Source organism: Mucor mucedo, assembly GCF_025094135.1.
Source record: "Mucor mucedo strain NRRL 3635 chromosome Unknown EV154scaffold_40, whole genome shotgun sequence".
Classification (NCBI taxonomy): domain Eukaryota; kingdom Fungi; phylum Mucoromycota; class Mucoromycetes; order Mucorales; family Mucoraceae; genus Mucor; species Mucor mucedo.
The window spans coordinates 243,527-264,830 of record NW_026252324.1 but is presented as its reverse complement, the minus strand read 5'-3'; the positions used below and the strand labels follow the sequence as shown (position 1 = coordinate 264,830).

General features: G+C 37.6%; 11 protein-coding genes across 11 annotated transcripts; 7 read left to right on the top strand and 4 right to left on the bottom strand.

Annotated features, from left to right (window-relative positions):
- Positions 1-63: 63 nt before the first annotated feature.
- Positions 64-1,992, top strand: EV154DRAFT_480999 (uncharacterized protein; the record flags this gene model as incomplete). Its single annotated transcript, XM_051598363.1, has 1 exon — positions 64-1,992. The coding sequence occupies one exon, from the start codon at positions 64-66 to the stop codon at positions 1,990-1,992; it is 1,929 nt and encodes a 642-aa protein (XP_051458215.1).
- EV154DRAFT_216684 (uncharacterized protein) lies at positions 1,983-3,614 on the bottom strand. Its single transcript, XM_051594404.1, has 5 exons — positions 3,451-3,614; positions 3,070-3,374; positions 2,557-3,012; positions 2,238-2,509; positions 1,983-2,188 (listed from the first exon to the last, which is right to left on the bottom strand). Exons 2-5 carry the CDS (start codon positions 3,318-3,320, stop codon positions 2,100-2,102), a joined length of 1,068 nt encoding a protein of 355 aa, XP_051458214.1. The 5' UTR covers positions 3,321-3,374; positions 3,451-3,614; the 3' UTR covers positions 1,983-2,099.
- A 3,254-nt stretch (positions 3,615-6,868) lies between these two features.
- On the top strand, positions 6,869-9,183 carry EV154DRAFT_419824 (concanavalin A-like lectin/glucanase domain-containing protein; the record flags this gene model as incomplete). The annotated part of the gene is made up of 8 exons (XM_051595916.1): positions 6,869-7,103; positions 7,143-7,250; positions 7,317-7,490; positions 7,576-7,874; positions 7,946-8,226; positions 8,652-8,788; positions 8,906-9,003; positions 9,061-9,183. 8 exons carry the CDS (start codon positions 6,869-6,871, stop codon positions 9,181-9,183), a joined length of 1,455 nt encoding a protein of 484 aa, XP_051458213.1.
- Positions 9,184-9,530: 347 nt separating this feature from the next.
- EV154DRAFT_507221 (60S ribosomal protein L23) lies at positions 9,531-10,591 on the top strand. Its single transcript, XM_051601388.1, has 3 exons — positions 9,531-9,593; positions 10,041-10,247; positions 10,322-10,591. Exons 1-3 carry the CDS (start codon positions 9,584-9,586, stop codon positions 10,516-10,518), a joined length of 414 nt encoding a protein of 137 aa, XP_051458212.1. The 5' UTR covers positions 9,531-9,583; the 3' UTR covers positions 10,519-10,591.
- A 139-nt stretch (positions 10,592-10,730) lies between these two features.
- On the bottom strand, positions 10,731-12,482 carry EV154DRAFT_507218 (ATP-dependent RNA helicase FAL1). The gene is made up of 7 exons (XM_051601387.1): positions 12,374-12,482; positions 12,215-12,317; positions 11,466-12,130; positions 11,263-11,378; positions 11,117-11,185; positions 10,877-11,043; positions 10,731-10,820 (listed from the first exon to the last, which is right to left on the bottom strand). Exons 1-7 carry the CDS (start codon positions 12,425-12,427, stop codon positions 10,804-10,806), a joined length of 1,191 nt encoding a protein of 396 aa, XP_051458211.1. The 5' UTR covers positions 12,428-12,482; the 3' UTR covers positions 10,731-10,803.
- A 265-nt stretch (positions 12,483-12,747) lies between these two features.
- EV154DRAFT_463776 (PdxT/SNO family) lies at positions 12,748-13,756 on the top strand. Its single transcript, XM_051597644.1, has 2 exons — positions 12,748-12,893; positions 12,973-13,756. The coding sequence occupies exons 1-2, from the start codon at positions 12,860-12,862 to the stop codon at positions 13,575-13,577; spliced, it is 639 nt and encodes a 212-aa protein (XP_051458210.1). The 5' UTR covers positions 12,748-12,859; the 3' UTR covers positions 13,578-13,756.
- On the bottom strand, positions 13,731-14,982 carry EV154DRAFT_419836 (uncharacterized protein; the record flags this gene model as incomplete). Its single annotated transcript, XM_051595920.1, has 5 exons — positions 13,731-13,891; positions 13,956-14,170; positions 14,240-14,529; positions 14,612-14,881; positions 14,956-14,982. 5 exons carry the CDS (start codon positions 14,980-14,982, stop codon positions 13,731-13,733), a joined length of 963 nt encoding a protein of 320 aa, XP_051458209.1.
- A 1,045-nt stretch (positions 14,983-16,027) lies between these two features.
- EV154DRAFT_507215 (uncharacterized protein) lies at positions 16,028-17,570 on the top strand. The gene has a single exon (XM_051601386.1). The coding sequence runs from the start codon at positions 16,125-16,127 to the stop codon at positions 17,406-17,408; it is 1,284 nt and encodes a 427-aa protein (XP_051458208.1). The 5' UTR covers positions 16,028-16,124; the 3' UTR covers positions 17,409-17,570.
- On the top strand, positions 17,486-18,637 carry EV154DRAFT_507214 (uncharacterized protein). The gene is made up of 4 exons (XM_051601385.1): positions 17,486-17,586; positions 17,652-17,687; positions 17,757-17,825; positions 17,894-18,637. Exons 1-4 carry the CDS (start codon positions 17,539-17,541, stop codon positions 18,530-18,532), a joined length of 792 nt encoding a protein of 263 aa, XP_051458207.1. The 5' UTR covers positions 17,486-17,538; the 3' UTR covers positions 18,533-18,637.
- Positions 18,638-18,757: 120 nt separating this feature from the next.
- On the top strand, positions 18,758-20,191 carry EV154DRAFT_563050 (uncharacterized protein; the record flags this gene model as incomplete). Its single annotated transcript, XM_051605759.1, has 1 exon — positions 18,758-20,191. The coding sequence occupies one exon, from the start codon at positions 18,758-18,760 to the stop codon at positions 20,189-20,191; it is 1,434 nt and encodes a 477-aa protein (XP_051458206.1).
- A 25-nt stretch (positions 20,192-20,216) lies between these two features.
- On the bottom strand, positions 20,217-21,292 carry EV154DRAFT_216549 (uncharacterized protein). Its single transcript, XM_051594403.1, has 4 exons — positions 21,105-21,292; positions 20,646-21,034; positions 20,408-20,593; positions 20,217-20,341 (listed from the first exon to the last, which is right to left on the bottom strand). Exons 1-4 carry the CDS (start codon positions 21,181-21,183, stop codon positions 20,276-20,278), a joined length of 720 nt encoding a protein of 239 aa, XP_051458205.1. The 5' UTR covers positions 21,184-21,292; the 3' UTR covers positions 20,217-20,275.
- Positions 21,293-21,304: the final 12 nt, after the last annotated feature.

Sequence of the window (21,304 nt, the reverse complement as noted above, 5' to 3'; positions counted from 1 at the left end):
CATCCTTTTCAAAATTCATCTGTATTTGCTTCCCTTCCCTTTTTTATTAGAATAAAATTTATAATGGTCTATATTATTTCTGAAGCTGCGGCGGTAGCGATATTTACAGTGACCCGGCTTTTCTATAACTCCGTGCTAGGTTCTATAGCACTCATATTATTTAGCAAACTCCCAGGTGGATCCAGTGCAAGATTTTGGTATGAACAACCTGACATGGTGTCCAAGGTAACGTCCATGTTTCATCCATTTGGCCCAACCGGCAAACGAGGTGTAAAATCTACGAACGTGATTGCATTGTTATGTACAATTGCGGCTGTCGCTCTCAACATATTACCTACTGTTCTCAGTAAAATGAGTCCTATCACAGTAAATAGAATTGAGTACGATACCAACTCCACCTTGGCGCCAATCTCTAATATATTTATTCCGACATTGACTGATATCAATTTACCCGGCCTATCGAATTTATCCACCTCAAAAATCGCAACAAACAAGTTTCTATGCACCTACCTTCGTGATGGATGCGTGGATGCCAAAAATATTACGATCGCACAAATTAATTGGGACCCTATCGAAGACACACCGGTTGAATTTTATCATGCTGATAGCAGTAATCCGAACGACCTGACAATTGGTATCGACGACGTGTTTGGTACAACACAACAATACATGTTTCTAGCAAGAGCTGTTTTCAATAGCACCTCCCCTTTTATGGGTGCAAGCTCGATAGGAAGATGGTCGAATAATAGTTTATCAGGGTTTTACATTATTGATGCGTACGATAGTAACTTAACAGCCCCATTCGACTTTTTGCACTCTGACCAGATATTTCCAATGGTTACACCGGATTTGGTTGATCTTTTGATTCAAGGAAAAGGTAGCAACAAAGAATTGCCAGTCAATGGAAGTATAGATCGAGCAGAACGCTGGGTCTCAGTACACCGAAACTCAACATTGTCGAGTCTCTTATGGCAGACGGTTAATTCTCATCAAGGAACAGTTGGCAGCGATTGGAGAGCGTCGTGCTTTTTTTGTAGCTTACTAGATATCAACGAAGAATCATCGCAGGCGATGGATATCCAGAACAGCCTTATTGCATCCACATCAGACGATACACAGACATTTGCAATCCATTCTTACATCGACAACAAACTTCGGCTTTCCACTACACTATGCTTAATAAAACTTGATCAGGAAACAAACGGACTTTCCTATTACTGCTTACATACCTATTCTCAGCTTTGGACTATTTCTCATGTTGGAAATCCATACACAATTCTTGGCAACTATAATGAGGTTCATGATGTCAGAGATTTGGGAAATCACGGTACACCCTTTCCTGTTTTTCCACCTCCCGAATTATCGATTGAAAGGTCTTATTTCCCGATTGTACCTGTATATCAGATACGCAGTAGTGGTAAATGTGATACACCTTGGAATTACCAAACTCAGACAGTTCAATCATGGATGAATACATGTGCACGAGATAAGCTTGGCCAAGTAGATACTAACGAGCTGGGGGTGATCGCGACGAATATTTGGCAGTTAAGCTCGACTATTACGGTTGGTGGGTTTTTGGTGAATGCAACATATTTTCATAACGAAGTTGGCATTTTGATCGATATTCCGGTAATTGTCATTGTACTTGGCTCGGTTGTTCTTTGTTTTCTTGGTAACTTGGTAGTGCAGCTTGCAACAAGTCCAATTCATCGGCAGTCGCTATACGAGGCCGTTCGTGTTATGGTCCCAAACAGCAAAGATCCTTATAATGTCCAGAAAATGATTCTTAATCTTTCACCAACAAATACCTTGCGTCTTGTTGATTCAATTTATGATAACAGAGTGTCTTACCTAAAATTAAATGATCGACTAATTGTAGCCTTGGCCGAAGATAACGAAATAAAGGACGACGACACCAGTACCTTTGATAATGTCAACATGTCTCCGAAAGAAATTCAAACCTGGTCAAGAAGACAGTTACTAAATTTCTAACCATTTTCTCCTACTCCCCCATTTTTATTTATTTATTATTAAATTTTGATGTATTATATTGTTTCTTGTAAAAAAAGAAAAGAAAAAAAGAAGCCGAGTATTTTGTTTTACAGTGTATGACCCAATACAACAAGGGTATACATATAAAGTGGTATGATAATGTTGTCGTTTTGAGTCGAAAAGGCCTCGAGTAGTGCTACACAAAAGTCAGTCCATGCATGAACAAATATTATTTTAGTTTTTACCTGTTAAAGTGATGACCAATGAGTAATTCAACCATTCACTTCGGCCAGCCGAAGCAACAAAGCGAGTCGCATCATCCACACCAATAAGGGCTGAGCTGTACATTATTAACAAAGAACTAATGAAAACAGCCACGATGAAAGCCAATGTCCCTTCCACTGTCTTTTTTGTACCGGGCCAGCGACATCGTCCATATCTCTTTCCAACTAACGATGCTGCTGCGTCCCCAAACCCTAATGCTAAGATACCTGATAGACTAGCTAACACATTGGAACTAAAATACTATCAGTATTATAAACTCCCACATGTATAAACCCTTACCTTCCCAACCAAACTGGACTGGCACAACCTAATAAAAGGTAGATATGACTGAGAATTACAGGACCCAAATCACGATTGTCGATGAATTCTGTCAAGAAAACATGGAGACTTTTTCCCCAAGGCCATACAGCAAAATAACGCAAATATTCTAGGTAAATGAATCCCGAAAGGGCAACACCAAATGCCAATTGAAGAAAAGCCAGTTCGAATAAGACACCGGGAACAAACATTATGACGGATAATGCATGAAACAACTTTCTCTTCTTGTTCAAGGCACTTGTCAAGGCTTTACCCTCAGCACCATTATTAGATCCGAAGAAAGGTCGCTCATTTTGAGTAGACTGGGGAACAAAATCTAATATGAGAACCCATACCACAACCGTTGTAATGACGGTGAGTGACCAATACAAACAAAGAAACATGCGAGATGGTGACATATAAAGGAAATCAAGGGTCCTTTAAAAATTGGTTAGCTAGAATTTTTACAACTAATTGTTTAAAAAATTACAATACCACATAAATGGATTTTCTCCAGTTATTGCCTTGGTAATGGGAGCAATAATGAAAAGTACAATAATAGCAGTTAAAATATAGAATGCAACCCCGGCTAAAAGCTTCTTGTTTTGAAATATAGACGCATTTTCCACTGTAGGTAACGATCTCCAGTAAGGCCTTTGAGCAAGACGACGAGATTGACGCAGTAGAGGATAAGTGATAACACCAATAAAAATCATGCCTACAACGAGAGCATGTATTAAAACCATACTAGGAGAAATATCACTGTAATGTAAATATGTAGGTGTACTGTCCGAATAATACTAGAATAAAAACGAGGTGTTAATGCTGTATAGCCATGCATAATCGTAAAAAATCATTACAGCTGTACAAATATACTCTGTGGCACCATGAACAACTACAGCAGCAGCTTGTGATATGACGCACATTTCACCCAACGTAAAGCATTTTTTAAGGGTCACCACACATATGTAAAGAAACCATTGAAACATGGTGATTGATACTATTGTCATTGCAATAGGAGTTTCAGCTAAAATCGGAGTCAAGGGAGACAGTCTTGTAATCAATATTGTAAATAATGCGGATACGAGGATACTGGACACAAATAGACCTCGTTTGCGGATGACACGTTTTAAAGGGTGTAAATATTCATTTGTGAATACTAATAATAGCAATATCACACTCATAAATAATACTAGTTCCAACCTTACTTGAACGTACGCTAAAGTAAAATGACAAGGTCAATTATTTAATATCTTTCTCTATCTATGAGTACTTACCAATTTGGTATTGATCTATATTTTTTCTAGAGCCGTCAACTAGTTTAGCAGCTGCAACCATAGGCAACAACAGGACACCGCATAATAATCCATCATCTGCATTAGCTCTAAATAAAGTCAATTTTTTATTTTTTAAAAAAAAATCACCTCTTGTCTATAAATTACCTGAATGATGTTTTACTGGCACCAAAAATTCTATTGACAGATTCATTTGGTGATCCATTTGACAGTTTCTTTTTATTCCCATCGTACATAACCCGTCTTTTTTCTTTTGGAGAATCCAGTAGGTCATCAGACGAGGCGGCTGAAGACTCACTCAGCTCAAATTCAGTGCTTTTTCTTGATATATTGACCAAAAGTATACCAAACCAAACTACAGTAGTCCAACCTTAAAATGGAGTTAGCATACACAGGTTTGTTAATAAGCTAATGTATTACCTGCAATAATAGAATTGTTGAATGAAGAATTGCCATCTGTATAAAGCTGAAAAAATACCCAAATAAAAGAAAAAGTCCAAAGTATGGCTTCTACTGGAGCCATTGATATTTTCTCTTCCAGAATTTTTCTGCCTGCGTCAATAGGGCTTGATTTAAAGTCAAGGGTAGATCGCTTCTCTACGTTATTTTGAAGTTGGTAACTGCTTCTTTTTCTTCTGATCACTTCAGATATTTGATCTTCTTCTATTGACGATGAGGACGCAAAACCTTCATCAGCGTCTGGGGTATGGCGTGGATCGGAAATCCTTTTTGTATCGATTGAATTAGACAGTGTAATTGTACTCTTTTTTTTTATTTCAAAAAAAGAAAGAAACAAAAAGGATGCAATGGTCGATTAAAACCCAGGAGAGCTTCTTATTTACATGTGATTAGTGATACAAAAAAAAGTGCTACACAAACTATGGGCTTTGTCTCATCTCGAATATTTCTACGAGACAAAAAATACATAAAAATCAAGTATAGACAGACATTGATTTCCAAGTGACACTGTTGTTCATCGTGTTAACTAATTGCATTACTATAGTGTAGTTATATTCCCGGATACCAAGATGCATATCGTGAGTCTGGGAAACATCATTCTATTCCCCAGGTTAAATGATTACTGTTTTGTAAACAAGAACACCGTGATCTTATGTATCAGTGATACTTCTTAACAACCAGCCTTTATAGATTTTCAATTGTAAATTTCTAGCACGAAATGGACATGGCAACTCATCCCCTTCTGCCCTTGAATAAAATCTAATTACTATTTACGTATACCATCTCAGGTACCTGAAAACCAAACATCATACAGCGGGGTTAAATATAAATCTAGCATGTGGGTCAAGACATGATCAATCAAAAAATGGGGCTTGATCTTTTTGTTTATTTTAGTTTCTCCCTGCTTGTTTTGTCGAATGATCTGATTATTTACGAACGTGTTACATTTCGCGGGTATTTTACCCGACTCATCTTCTACGCCAGAGATCATTGAAATGAGCATCTAAGTATATGTGAGTTTTTATATGGCTATACATTCTTTATAAAAAAAAAGGAAAAAAAAACGCGCGCACTGTCCCAAGTACTAATATTATACAATGTCTCTACCTATTCTATGGTTTTGCACCATACTATGTAAATATTTATAAAATACTTCTGAAAGAATTCCTTGGAACTCATGACTCTGATTTAAAAGGATCCATAACTGTGTCGCCATATCTCATCAAAATGCTGATCTCCTTTGACCTTGTATTTAAAAATTTCGTAGAGCACTAAAATCAGAGAGCTGCATACACATTTGATTACAAAAGGCTGAAGCAGATATATTAGAACATCGTTCTTATGAGAAATCATGTTGGAGATATGCCTGCCGCCTAATTTATTTCTGAACGTTGCGTACATCAACCTATTTAAACCCTTGATGGATAAACATACCCAGGTTCGAAACGGCAGAAACAAAGCAGTCTTTACCAAGATGCTGTATTCTCTTATAAACCGTTTCTTTTGAATAAACGACAGCGTTGATCCATCTGTCGGCTTTACCCCTGTGTAGACTTTGTACTTTTCCACGGTATTAATTTTCTCGCTTTTTTTTTGTACGCTGCTTTACTTTCAGGCATACCTCTTTTTATACAGTCGATGTATCCTTTGAATAAGTATAGGTCTGAGAGTTTTCCATGGATTTAATAAGATCTGAGCTGAGAAAGCACATTTGTACTTACACAGTGGTTAGACAGTGAGCTCTCTGATAACTTTACACACAAAAGAATCATTGTTTACATTGATGATCTGCATAAAATGCAATTAAAATTTTTACAGTAACAATTATCGGTAAAGGGAAGTCACTAATAAAATGACAAAGTGAAAAATACAGAAACGATCGAAATATACATGTTTAAAAGCTAAAGAGTCACACACACATTCTCTTTTTTTGAATATACATTTTGAATATTGCTTTTGAAAAAATACATGTATTTCTAATAAAAGTATAGAAAGAAGCAAGACTGTTTACTCTAAATACAGAGACAGAAGTGTCTTGAAAAGACAGCAAAGGTGTTTATGGTCTGAATTTTTACACAGTTCTTTCAGTAATAAAAGCTGGGAAATTTTCTTGCAATGTACGTATTCCCGGGTTGAAAGTTTCATAAAAAATAATAATAAACATGATTAGTAACACCGATTTAACACAAGCTGTTCATGGCACATAGAGTACGATCCTCGTATGTAATGAGATAAAAATATATGTATAAAATAAAAAAAAAAGCAAGTTCAGTGTACTCTGAAGATTTTACTGTCCGCCCAGAGATTGTGTTGTTCATGCAAACACGCAGGTTATGAATTTACAGACTGGGAAATTATGTGTTACAACCCAGGGTGAGAATATTTTATGTTTATCTGTGTGTGCTTTAAGATCACCGTTAGTATCATCATCAGTGACGTATCACGTGTTTCAGTTTTCAAAGACAAACTCAAAGAAAAAAAAATAAAATAAAATAAAATAAAACGATTGTCTCTCTTTTTTTCTTCCTTTATTATCTTTAATGTCGTCTGAAGCGCCCACATACAATTCAGCTTTTCCCGCACTTAATGCAGCAGGGCTAATGAACATTCAGAATCGGCAATCGATCCAACAAGGTTCATCTGCTTTACCTAGAGCGATTCATCACCCGTTAGCACCACCCAAGATTCCAAGCTATTTAAAGCAAACAAAATATGCAGCTCTGGTTCTAGAGCAATATAATTACCAGCAAAACAAATATCATTTAAAGTCAACAAGTGGACTTACTCAACCTTTACCGAAAACCTCACCCTTAGAGGATGAAGAACTGGAACAACTTGACTTACGTCTACCAACGTTTTGGAACTCCAAAGACAAGTCCAAGAATATCGATGTCGGGACAAACGGATTGGATTTATCGTATTGTGGTATTATAAGAAATCTATTATTCTGTCTAAAGGATACACTCGCATAATTTTTTAACTGGTAAGCTTATCTAGGACCTGGGCAAAAGGAATCGGATGCAGCATTAGTTAGAGCGAATTTCCCAATGCGACCTCAGTGTGGTATATTTTACTTTGAAATGAAAGTTATATCTAAAGGAAATGATGGATATATTGGGATAGGATTCTGTTGTGCTTCTAACAAGTTGGAAAGACTCCCAGGTAAAAAAAAAAAAAAAAAAAAAAAAAAGGGAAGGGAAGTGGTTCAAGTTGAGATGGGTGCATTAAAAATACAATCTAAAATTAGGCTGGGATCTTGAATCGTGGGGATATCACGGCGATGATGGACATTCCTTTGGTGGATCTGGCACTGGGAAGAATTATGGTCCTTGTTTTACAACGGGAGATGTGATTGGATGTGGTGTAAATTTCTCTAACAGTTCTGCTTTCTACACAAAAAACGGAAGACATTTGGGAATCGCCTTTAAAGACATGGTCATTGATAAACCGGTCTATCCAGCAATTGGATTACGCACACCTGGTGAACAGGTCACAGCAAATTTCGGCCATGAGCCATTTGTTTTTGATATTGAACAATATATCAAGGTAGTTACTGAAAGCTTAAATCCAGAAAATGCTTAATAAAATGTTTTTGCTCATATATGTCAAACATATAGGATCAAAAAATACGTGTAATAGAAGATATCACAAAGTCTCCAACCGCAAATAAATACTTTGATTCAAACACTGTTGTAAAATCCCAAGATAGAGACATGTACTCAAAGGAGGTGATGGATCAACTGGTTCTATCATATTTAATCCATCACGGTTATACAGGAACAGCCAAAGCAGTTGTACAAAACGCTGGTCATGTTTCCGGTCAGGAGCTTTTCTTGTCGGACGCACATAATGAAATATCTCAACAAGGAGAGCAAGATATGGAGGAGAGACAAAGTAAGTTAATTTGGCATCTTTTTTTTTTTGATGTATATATATATTTTCTGGATACTGACAGAAATTGAATCTAGTTATTCGTTCGGCAATAGTAAAAGGAAAAATAGATGAGGGTATCAAATTAATTAACAAGTACTTTCCGGGTGTGCTTCAGGAAGAAGGACGCGGACAAGAGTTACAATTATGGCTAAAATGCGGAAGATTTGTTGAAATGATGCGAGAGTGTTGTAATAAAGGTAAAAGAGCGGGATCACTTCCGAGATTGGAAAACGGTAACGGACTAGTAAGGAGTAGAAAGTACTCGAGTGATGATCTTAAGGGAGGGATGCAAGACGGAGGCGAAAATAAAAAATCACGCTCAGATTCTCCAACCGCGTTATCACCTACCACCAGTGTAAATTCTCCCATCCCTACCATTGGAGCCTTAAGAGAGCGCAGGTTAAGCTATGCAGAGATGGCAGCTTCTTTATCACCATCTAGCAGCACCGAATTACCAAAAACCTATTCTTCAAAAGAGCCTCATTGCGATACAGAGATGATGGATATAGATAGTTCCAATGATGGGAGTCATTCTATTTATGGCAATGTTTGGACGAGAAGGACAAGTGCCTCTAGTAGTGCTACGAATAGTTTGGTGAGCACAGACAATAATTCAACAGAAGACGAAAATGGAAATCACATAGAGACAGCGGAATCCCTTAAACATGTTATGGAATATGGTCAAAAATTACAGGAAGAATATCGTCACGATACACGAGATAAAACACGATCTTGTCTAGTGGTAAGCATGAAGCATTTTTGGATCCCCATTGACATACTGTATTTACCTTCTCATCAGGAAATATTCTCGTTATTGGCTTACCGTGATCCTGATAACAGCCCCGTAGCATACTTGATGGATATTTCTCGAAGAGATGCTCTAGCAACCGAGGTAAATGCAGCTATACTAGGTAAGTTATGATAGTCATATGTTGGAATGATTGGCTAAAACCCATCATCGTTTGGCACGTTTAGCCTTTCAAAACCGACCCGAAATGCCATCCGTGGAACGTATATATAGACAGGTATCATTGGCTAATAAAGAGCTAATTTACAAAGGAAATGGAATGGCGCCTCTTATTGATACAGAAGAATATTGTGCAAGTACAACCAACACGTTTAATTTCATAAGTTAAAAATAAAAACCATCTGCATTACCACTAAACAAAAAAAAAAAAAAAAAACCGAAATATCGGAAGACCGTCACGCCCGATGGCGGATGTTGAAATGGACAAATCTGGGAGAATGGAATTTCTACTCAAGTTGAGCGATTTACCAAAAATCGAAGAAGTCCCCCTCTCTCATCCGTATCTCCACACGCAATGCCTAAAGGTGCGTATCGCCCAAAGATTGAAAGAAGAAAATATAGATTTGTTTAGGGTATAATCAATAGCAGAAGCACAGTAGAATTGATGGATGGATAGGATGGATTAGGATTTTCAAAAAAAAAAAAAAAAATCGGATGCGTCAAGTAGCAGAAAGGGGATAACACACATCCATCCATCAATAGATATCAGTTATAAACAATTTATGGATCACTACAAACAACGGATGATGTTATTATAGATGGATTCATATCGTCAATCACCAACAAAAAAAAAAAAAAACTTAGAGGTTTCTTTCATTCATCACCCTTCGCCCACCACCGCAAAACTCACAGCTTATGACTTTCATATACACAACTTCTACTGTCCTTTTCTATTGTTTATACTCGAAACATCGTTACGTGTGTTAATGTGAAGACTAACGTCATTTCTCTTATTCTTTGCTCGTCATTAGTTAGCGTTTCCGGCACAAAGTACCGTATGACCCTCGGTCTCCCCGTTGGTGCTGTTATGAATTGCGCTGATAACTCTGGTGCTAAGAACTTGTACGTCATTGCTGTCCGTAACATCAAGGGTCGTTTGAACAGACTTCCTGCTGCTGGTTGTGGTGACATGATTGTTGCTACCGTCAAGAAGGGTAAGCCCGAATTAAGAAAGAAGGGTAAGTTTTTTTTTAAAAAGATGTGTGTGACATGGCCACTTTCAACAATGGACTAATGCTTTTCTTTAAATTAGTTATGGCCGCTGTTGTCATTCGTCAACGTAAGGCCTGGCGTCGTAGAGACGGTGTCTTCCTCTACTTCGAGGATAACGCCGGTGTCATTGTTAACCCCAAGGGTGAAATGAAGGGTTCTGCCATCACTGGTCCCGTTGCCAAGGAATGTGCCGATCTCTGGCCCCGTATTGCCTCTGCCTCTGGTACCGTCGTCTAAATACATTTACTTTGTATTGAACCGAAAATGAATAAAAAATCACTTTACTGCGTTTTTCTAAACATAAAAAAAACTAATGACTTTTTTTTTTTTTTTGCAAATATTTGTAAGCGCGAATTGGAACTTACCCCTTTATCACCTACGTATACGTATACGTTTTCTACCTCGAGAAAGATTCTTGATTTACACGATTTTCAATTTTTTTTAGGTTTTTTTTTTTTTTTTTTTACAATATCATTATTTTATTATTTTTTTGTAAGGGATTTCTATTGCTTTTTTTGTAGTTTAGATCAAATCGGTCACTATAAAAAAGAAGAATTAGAACAACTGTAAATGCCCCAATTAACTAATCACTTACCATTCATGGGCATCTCATCAATCTGTGTACTGTAATATTGCTCGATATCACGTAAAATCTTGAGGTCGTCATTCTTTACAAAGTTAATCGCGACACCCTTACGGCCGAAACGACCTGATCTACCAATACGATGGATGTAGTTTTCACGGTTAACAGGTAAATCGTAGCTTTTGAAAAAAAGGGAAGGTTTTAAATTACATTGTTTTACACATCAACAAAAGTAAAACTACTAAGACTTACTTGATAACCAAAGATACTTGTTGAACATCAATACCACGAGCCCAGACATCAGTAGTAATCAAAACTCGACTAAAGAAAAAAAGAAAGAATTAATCTTTATTCTCCCCCACACTACCTCTCCTTTTTTTCAAAATGATTTTTTTTACCTGGCACCTTGACGGAATTCTTGCATAATGGCATCACGCTCCTTTTGAGGCATCTCACCGTGCATAGCGGAAACTGTAAAGTTTGCCTCTCTCATCTTTTCAGTCAACCAATCAACCTAAGAAAAAAAAAAAAAATGGGGGTTAACCATCCCAGCCCGTTTCCTTAAAAAAAACGCGTCCCTCCCTCCCTCTTTCAAATTTACCTTTCTTCTAGTATTACAAAAGATGACAGCCTGTGTAATTGTCAAGGTATCGTAAAGATCACACAAAGTATCGAATTTCCATTCTTCGCGTTCAACAGCCACAAAGAACTGCTTAATACCTTCCAAAGTCAATTCATCACGCTTTACAAGAATACGAATAGGATCTGTCATGAAATTACTGGTCATTTCCAATACATCGTTGGGAAGAGTAGCGGATAAAAGGACGACTTGAGTTCCAGGAGGAAGATAACGGTAAACATCGTAAATTTGATCCTTGAAACCACGGTTTAAAAGTTCATCGGCTTCATCAAGTACAAGCATTTTAATGTTACGGGTACGTAAGGTACGACGACGAATCATGTCATAGACACGACCGGGTGTACCTGACACGACTTGCACACCAGCCTCTAATTTACGAATATCTTCACCCACACTGGTACCACCGATACAAGCGTGACATTGCACATTCATGTAATCACCCAGTGCTAAAACAACACTCTGGATCTGTGTAGCTAATTCACGTGTTGGCGATAAAATTAATGCTTGTGTTTCCTTCATGGTGGTATCAATCGCTTGCAAAGTTGAAATAGAGAAAGTGGCGGTTTTACCAGTACCAGACTGGGCTTGAGCAATAACATCACGTCCCTTGATGATGGGAACAATGGCTGGAAGAAGAAAAAAAAGAAAAAAAGGACATGTAAAAATTAGTTCCTAGACCATGTCAATGCGTTGTTTTCAAAACCCCAAACCTCTTTGTTGAATAGCTGAAGGCTTTTCGAAGTTATAAGCATAAATGCCACGAAGTAAATCCTCTTTTAAACCAATGGAATCGAAAGTGGGTACGACTTTGACCTAAATTAACTAATCAATATGCTGTGTTTGCCTATTTGAATTCCAAGATGTCTTACACTTTCTGAAGTCTCGAAAGCGAGCTTATCATCATTGGAATGATCGAACGACATGTTGTAGAATAAAACGTTGTAGAGATAGTTCGAAACCCTTTTTTTCTTTTTTACTGAAGGTGTAAAAAAAATATTCTCAATTCCATGACGTCGGATAAATAAAAAAGCCGTCACAATTGTGAGAAGAAAAAAAAAGCATGCATTTTGCGTTGGACGATCACGATTTGGATACAAAAAAACCCAGTTATTTGGATATAACTTCAAGTAATATTGAGTAGAGTCGATCGTGTTTCGTATGCCTTGACAGCACTAAATAAGGATCATTTGTGAACACTGTAAAGTCCCCCACCCCGTGTGAAAGCCCATTTTAATAGGAGATTATAAGTGACTTGCCAGATCTCATTACGACTCATCTCACTATTTAAGATTTTTTTCTTATCCTACATCATCCCTTTTTCGCTTTTCTCCCCACCCACTTTAAATATCATCAAAATGTCTGCTCCTACTCTTGTCGTCGGTGTCCTTGGTAATTAAACTTTCTGTTGTTGTTGTTGCTGTTGTTGGATAACCTTTTTTATCATATGACTAAATGATGTATTGTATAGCTTTACAAGGTGCCTTTGTCGAACATATCCATATGTTGAACAGAATTCCCGAGGTCAAGGAAGCAATTCCTGTGCGTACCGAAGAACAATTAAACTCTGTTGATTGTTTGATTATCCCTGGTGGTGAGTCCACTGCTATGGCACTTATCGCCGAGCGTTGCAACATGTTGGAACCTCTTCGTGCTTTTGTGCAGACAAAGCCTACTTGGGGAACCTGTGCAGGTATGATCATGTTGGCTAAAGAAGCTACGGGAGCCAAGAAGGGAGGACAGCAATTATTTAATGGGTTGGATGTTTGTGTGAACCGTAACCAATTTGGTACGCAAAAGGAAAGTTTCCAGACCATGTTGCATTTACCAGAGATTTTGGGTGATGAACCCTTTGCTGCGGTTTTTATCCGTGCCCCTGTTATCTCTGAAATTAGATCACCCAAAGTGAAGATTGTGGGTAGATTGGAACAAAAGCATGGTCAGACTGAAGCTGAAACAGCTGTTGCTGTTCTTCAAGATCATCTTTTCGCCACTGCTTTCCATCCTGAATTAACAAGCGATAACCGTCTTCATCAATTTTTTGTTAACATGTCTTTGGGTTACAAGAATAACTAAGAATGGCCTTTTTTTTTATAACTTTTCGCAATACCCTTGATTTTCCCTCGACACTCCCCCCGCTTGATGTATATTATGAAATATTAAAAAAAGAGAGAAATTAGATGTTTATAAATATATAGAAAAAACTGCATGATTAAAAAAAAATAAAAATTATTTATGGTTTCCAATTTTGTCGATATTGATTTTTTCATTCACATTGGTAGCGTCAGAATAGCTTTGGCTAGAAGCGGATGAAATAGTAAAACTTGTTTCTTTTTTGGCTTTGCTTGGGAAGGCCTTTGCATGTGAATAAACCATACCTGCGATAAAACCTAAGAACAATTTTTTTTTTTTAATTTTAGACAGCACGAACAAAATATGTATGAAGCTTTTTACCAATTAAAATCGCTGAAACGTTGCTCACAGTGGCAACATCTCCAAAAAACACAAGACCGGAAATAGCGATAGGTAACTTGTTTAATGATCCAACCATAGAGTAAGTGGTTGAAGAGGTGGTACGTACGCACCAAGCAGATGCATATGACATACCAAATGCTGAAACACCTGAAAATACCATTGCCCAAATACGTGCCTGACGTTCTTCAGGGGGACTATAATTTTTTTGTAAAAAAAGAAAAGTTTAGAAACTAGATACAATGTGTGCATTTAAGTGTAATTACAAGTTCACCAGTAAGTTACTAGCAGACCAGTCCTCTAACAGTAAGCTAGGGAGTAGAAGCAAAGGAATGGATAACAAATTGTTGTAATAGACAGTATCAAAATCCTTAAAATTGGTCAACTTGATACGTTTACGCATATACAACACAAATGAGGCCGAGGACAAACAGTTGATGGCCATCCAAAAGTAACCAATCATGGTGGTATCAGTAGAGAGCACGGTTGTTACTTCGAAAAGTGATTGCAGAGCGTTACCCACATCATGCCAACCAGCAATCACAGATGATAATGTCTATGATAACTACGTTAATATCCACATTTCTTTTTATACATATGATTAAATACGATGTTTAATTTTCTTTCTTTCTTCTTACCATCAAGGAAAACGATACCATCATCATAGAAGTAACGCTTCCACCAAACCAAATCACCTCTCCGTACGCAATCAGAATAATGGTCAAATTTTTAAAGATGGTGTAGACAGGAATGGGTAAATATTGCAAGGCCTTGGAGCCAGTGTAGATCATAGCTACCAAGAATACAACAATGGGATACCATTTCTTGGCTACATCGGCGTCAAACGACTTGAATTTGATCAAGTTTAAGAATTTAAAGAATTGTAAGAATCCAACCGTCACCAAACTCTACATATATCATCCCAGGTTAAAAAAAAAAAAAAATACAGTGTGAATGTAAAGAAAGATAAAAAAAGGTTTACCTGAATAGTCAACAAAAAGAAGACCATGTTAAAGTCACCACTGACTACATATTTATTTGTCACGGTCATGACAATGCTAGCAATACAATAGGTGGCAATAGGCAATGCTGCCTTGAGTGCGGGTGACATGGTCACTTTTTTTGACGCAACAAGCGAGCTTGGACTAGGCAATTCCAACAAATTTCCTGTATTTACGGTCAGAGACACTTGCTGAGCTCTAACATCGTCTTGATCACTTTGTCTGTATCCCATTTTTTTTTTGTTCTTCTTCTTCACAACAACAACAACAACAACGACCACAACAAAAAGAAAAAAAAAAGAAAAGAGAGAGAATAAATAGTAGTCTAATAGTCCTATGGAATGCTTTTGATCTCGTGTGCTTTTATATCCATTGTTCATTGTTTACAGTTGCGTTGTATACAACATAATTGAAACATACTTGATGATTACCATAATGGGATAGAGAAGGAATGATATCAGCCAATGGAAACATGAGTTCTCTTGAGCTCCTTCATTTTTTATAGAAAAAAAAAGCATAAATCATGAAACTATTTATTTATTTGCATACCGTCTTTGCTTTTTTGGTGTGATTTCTGAACCTGATAAAGATTTATAATCCTTTACCCTCCTCTCTATCATAATTGTTTCTTTAAACAGTTAAACCAAAATGTAACTTTTGTTATCTACACTTTGGTCGCATTAAAGGGAAAAAAAAAAGATGCTTAAAGGTACCAAACCTTATTTTTATTTGGTAACAACGGAGTCTCTTCTTTGTAAAATGCGATGGTCTACGTATTCAGTAAGCGAGGTAGGTAGACATCTAATTTTCACTTTAAAAGATAAATGTAAAAATAATAATAATAATAATTTACATGCATGTCGCGTAATACGTAATCTTATATTTGCAAAAGCTCGTTTGATGTCATACCTTCAGTGCGGACGCGCCTCCCCCCTCAATCCATCCAAACACACTGATAAAAACTAGTGGCAACAGTCACGTTTCACAATAAGGATGGATAATAGCGCGAAAATAAGAGAGAGAGAAAGAGAGAAAGAGAGAAAAAAAAAAAGGGGGCACACTTCTCTCTCCCCCCTTTTTTTCCTGTTATTATCACCTTTTTCTTCTTTTTTTCTTTTCTTTTTCTTTCATTTGTTTGTACTATAAAAAAATGAGTAAAAGTCTACCTGGCAACCATCGATTTCCTATAGAGATACTTCAGCAGATACTTGATAAATTGGAAAGCAACGTAGAGTTAAAGACCTGTTTGCTTGTATGTAAAACATGGCATTCGGTAGCTCAAGGATTTTTCAGCGCTGATATCCGACTTAGCATTGATGACATGTCATTAAAACGACTTTCAAAGGATCTTCCTGCGTTTGGGTATAAAGTGAAAAAGCTCACCTTAAATTACTTGTCCTCCGGAACCGAATCGGCTGTCACTCTAAGGTCTGTCCTGAAAATGTGTCCCAACCTTCTTCAGTTGCAGTTTGATTTCACAGAAGTGTACGAATATTTAAAAGCACTCAACTGTCACGGTGCTGTCTTACCAAGTATTCAACACATTCGGGTTCTGGACTTGAAGGGTTGCTCACCAGCTGTGCGACGGTTTCATTTATGGGTGAATTATAGGTTCCGTGCCTCCATCACATCACTGGAGATTGATGACTTGGAAGATAACGGTGCTTTGAAAAATTATGGCGGATTAATTCATCTCGTCTCGATGTTTCCCAACCTAACCTATTTGAGAGCAAAGTGTCACTCGATTGTCGACAGAGATCTTTGTGTGAATTTAACCGAACTACTATCTGCAGGCCCGAAATTACAAGAGCTCAAGTTGTACGGTATTGGAGAAATCAGCTATCAAAAGGATTTGGTCATGGAGGAATATCCCAAAATAACTAAACTCAAGCTTAAGGTTGCACAGATGGATATCCAATTCTTGCAGTACATTGTCACGAGCTTTAAAAATGTGGACAATCTACGTTTGATCACCTTTAATATTCTACCAGACAATTCTTTAACTAATCAAGCGTCTGATAAAGTACTGCGAGATTTGGAATCTTATACGGTGGGCATGAGTAGAGTCAATATCAATTATAAATACAAGGCCACCAGCCATGTTTCCAATCGTGGTAAGGTTAACCCCAACAAGATTGTTATGATGGGTCTACCTGATGGATTTATATTACGCGAACAAGGGTGGATGGTGGGTGACTGGTTAGACGACGACGATGACGATGATGAAGAAGACAATGACTATTTTTACGCGGAGGAAGAGGAGGAAGAGGAAGAGGATTTCGGCTCTGCTGATTATATTACAGATATGAGACTGGCTCATATGCTTTATCAACATCTTTTAGATCGTATTGAAGCAGAAGAAGAAGATGAAGAAGAGATACCCATGCATCCATCTGAAGAGGAAGAACTTATGAGAGCTTATTACTCTTTTTAATCTCTCTTTTATTTTTTGCATAAATTGCTGTCCCCGTCTTTTTATAATATATTCCCCCACCACCTATCTGCGCTCCAAAAACTTTTTTTTATTATTATTATTTCCTTCACTCCCACAAAAATAAATTTGAATGAATAAAGAAAACCAATCTTTAAGAGCTCGCAACATGAATGAAAACGTAAAAAAAAATAAGAAACAGTGAAAACCTTTATCCTTGCTTACTTTCCCCTTTTTTTTATTTAGAGTGCATTAAACGCCAAAGATTCAGATTCTTTAAAGGTAAAAATAGATGCTTGTTTAGTTTATTTCATAGTTATTAAAAAAGAAAGCATCGTCTTCTTCATTTAGTCGTTGATCAAGGAAAATATCAGTACTCAACAACGTTCTCACATGAAGCGTACCTCCAGTTTCAAAAAGGTATTCATGATCCATTTATTTGTTTTTTTTGTTTGCGTGTCATTAATCCTTTCATACCACAAAAAAAGAATGACAACAACGAGAATAGCATCAAGTATGACGAGAACACCAAAGACAGCAATAAAAATAAGGGCAAGGTAGAGAACGAATCCAAAGCACCTTTAACCTCGAGAAGAACATTTGAAGGCCTAAACCGAACCTCACCCAGTGTCCCACTTTTATTGCAGAGACCCAACAAGGCGATGTTAGAGGAAAGAGGGTTACCTGCTGTTGAGTTGCTAAGATCCGATACGAGTCAGGCAGAAGAATCCGCTGTATTGGACGAAACACATTTGGTCAATTTGCATCATCGAATGACCAAGGGTTTATATCGTGGCCCTACACAAACCAGTGTGCTCGAGTTGAAAGAAAAATTAAGCAACATCAAACACCAAGTGCAACAAAAGGACGATCACATCACAACGTTAGGCGACATGAAAATGAAGGTCGTGCGTGAGAGAAAGTTACGTAAATCACATATACAAGAGTTAAAAGCAGAGATTGCAGAGAAGGAAGGGGAGCAAGAGGAATTACTTGCCATTCTCAACCCAATCGATGAAAATGAAAAAGTGCAACAAACCAAGCAAAAGCAAGATTTAATCGAGGAGTTATTAAACCAATTATCATTTCTCAATTATGAAATTTCCGAAGCACAAACAACAGCTTAAAAAGAAAGCCTCACTCCATCTCACTTCATTATTACCATTGCATTTTCAATAAAAAAAAATAAAAAAAATAAAGCCACAGTGAATTCTCCTGTTTTAGAAATGTTTGCATACGAGACAAATGCAGGCTTCACACACAAACTCTGTGCAACATGACATGTTTACAATTTACTTAATTAAGATGAAGATACTCTTTTCTCTTCTTTTTCTTCTTTATACCACTTCACCATGACCAACCCAAACTCTTATGATCAGTATGCTGATCAATTATTAAATAGCGTATTTCAAAATGTAAAGCAAACCGCATCTCCTCCTCCTGCAGCCGTCGTAAGCCATGAAGACGGACTCTTGAGCCAATTATTTCAAGCAGGTCTTCCCTCACCCCAACTCTACGGAAATAACAACACCAACGAATTATTTCTACTTCAACAATTAAAACAACAGCAATTACTATTAGAAAGACAGCAGCAATTATTATCTCCGAATCCTTCCTCCTTTCATCCCATTCCTATCCAACCTACTACTCCTCCCACACCACCCGTCACCGAAGATGTTCCTCCTCCCGCTCAAACCAAGAAAATTGCTCGCGTTCCTGTTCCAGTCATCCTTCCAGAACCCGTAAAAGAGGAACCATCCATTCAACCTTCTATCCAGGAACAACAACATCTTCAGGAACAGCAGCACCCTAGCGGAGAACAAAATAGATCACCACCACCATTGCAACAGAAGCAGTTGAACAAAAAGAAGAGTTTTATCCGTGCTTTGTCTGAACGCACAAGCAGAAATAAAGAATTTGCTGCTGCTGCAGCGGCAGCCACAGCAGCCATGAAGGAGAAAACAATACAACAGCAATACAAGAACCGAAAGCAAGAACAAGCTCGACTACAAGAACAAGCTCGCTTGCAAGCACAAGAAGTTTACATGGAATCACAGCCAACCCAAACACCAAAGCAGAACAAGAAAGCCAAAGCATTAACAGCGGCAGCAGCAACAACAGCAGCAGCAGTAGTAGTAGCCAAATCAGATGAATCGCATCGACCGGTTGTAGAAAGAAAACCCAGCTTTTGGAAACCCCGAGAAGAAAGACCTAAAGGTTGGTGGAAAGGACAAACGGCCAATAAAAAACAGACACAAGAAGAGGAACAATACGAAGAAATTGAAGTAGAGGAAGAAGAAGAAGAGGAGGAAGTGATTGTTCCGGCACCCAAAAAAAAAGTCGTGGTGGTAAAAAGAGTGATTGTTCCCAAGAAAGTACCTTCAATCAAAGCAACGAAACCCAAGAGACCCATGGCATTTAAGCCACCACCTACAACCAGTAGTAGTAAGAAAAAAAACGATAAACAGAAATCCAAACATAGTGAAACGTGTCATGCTGCTGGTGCTACCACAACGGCTGTAGTACAGCAACCCATGTACGTCATGCCTCAGCAAATGTACGGACAACCCATGTATCAGCAGCCAATGATGATGATTCCCCAGCAGCAGCAGCAGCAGCAGCCGTACCCTTACTATGGTATGCCTCCCATGATGGGTGGAGTCTATCAGCAGCCGTATGGTACACCTGTTGCACCGGAGAAAGAGACATCGACTACTCCTACCAAAAGAAACAAGTCGATTTACAATCCTAGAGAAAGCACAAATGATAAATGCTCCATCATGTAATATCACACTTTTTTCTTGTAATATATAAATAATAAACTTTCAAGAACCAATCCTTCTTTTTATTATTATTACTCGTAAAAGACATCAATTTCCTCTGTTGGCCACTGCCACATCCAACTTGCTGATAACCGATTCCAGCATACTTGATAACTACAAAAAAAATTAGAATAAATAAAAAGAAAAGAGACGCTTTTTAAATAAGCTCTCTCTACTTACAGCTGGATCATGGATGGAATCCACAAACTCTAGTTGACGTTGAATGATTTTATGAGCCTTTTGTATATTACCCAACTGTATCAAATCCTCGGCAAAATATAACCAACATTTGCATTCTAATACGGGATCTTTTAACCTCTTTGCTAATTTGATCTGTTCAATTGCTAAAGCACCTGCTTTATACGCCTAAAAAAAAAGTTTAATACCAATGTATTTTAATAACTTTTTTGTTACTTACATATTTGGTATTGCTCTTGCCTAAAGAGCAATAAGCTCCGCCCAAGACAGAATAATAGACACCAGTGATCGCAATCATATGAGCCCTGGAGGCGATACTCCACATTCTACGACACCAGGACATATTGACAACAGCTGATCGGATGATATATCGCTTGTCCAACAAGATAATCAGGGTGTCCATCTTCTTGCGGCCAAATGCGCCTAATAATAACGTCATTGTGTCCCCGGGCGAGGATTGAAAGACACGCAAAAGATAGGCTATCGTTTGGTAATCATGACAGGTAATAACGCCATACCACGTTGGCTTTTTCACTGTACTCTTTTTATATAAACGTGTCTTTTCTGGATGACAAGGTTGGCTAATGTATAAACCTGTCTCTTGCCAGTCTGTAAAAAACAAGGTGAATCAATAAAGTAAAAAAACCCTTTTTTTTATATTATGTGGGGTTGTTTGTACCTGTCATTCTTTGTTTGGATTCTATTAAATGAGACCAAGAAAATACTTGATTGAGTTTACAATGGGTCAACATTGACATTTAGGTAGGGTTTGTTTTAGGCAGAAAAAATAAAAAAATGCTCTGAGGTTAAATAGGGAGAAAAATTTATAAATTGAGTTTTGTGTAAGAGTTGCATGATGATTCGATCATCATCTGACTT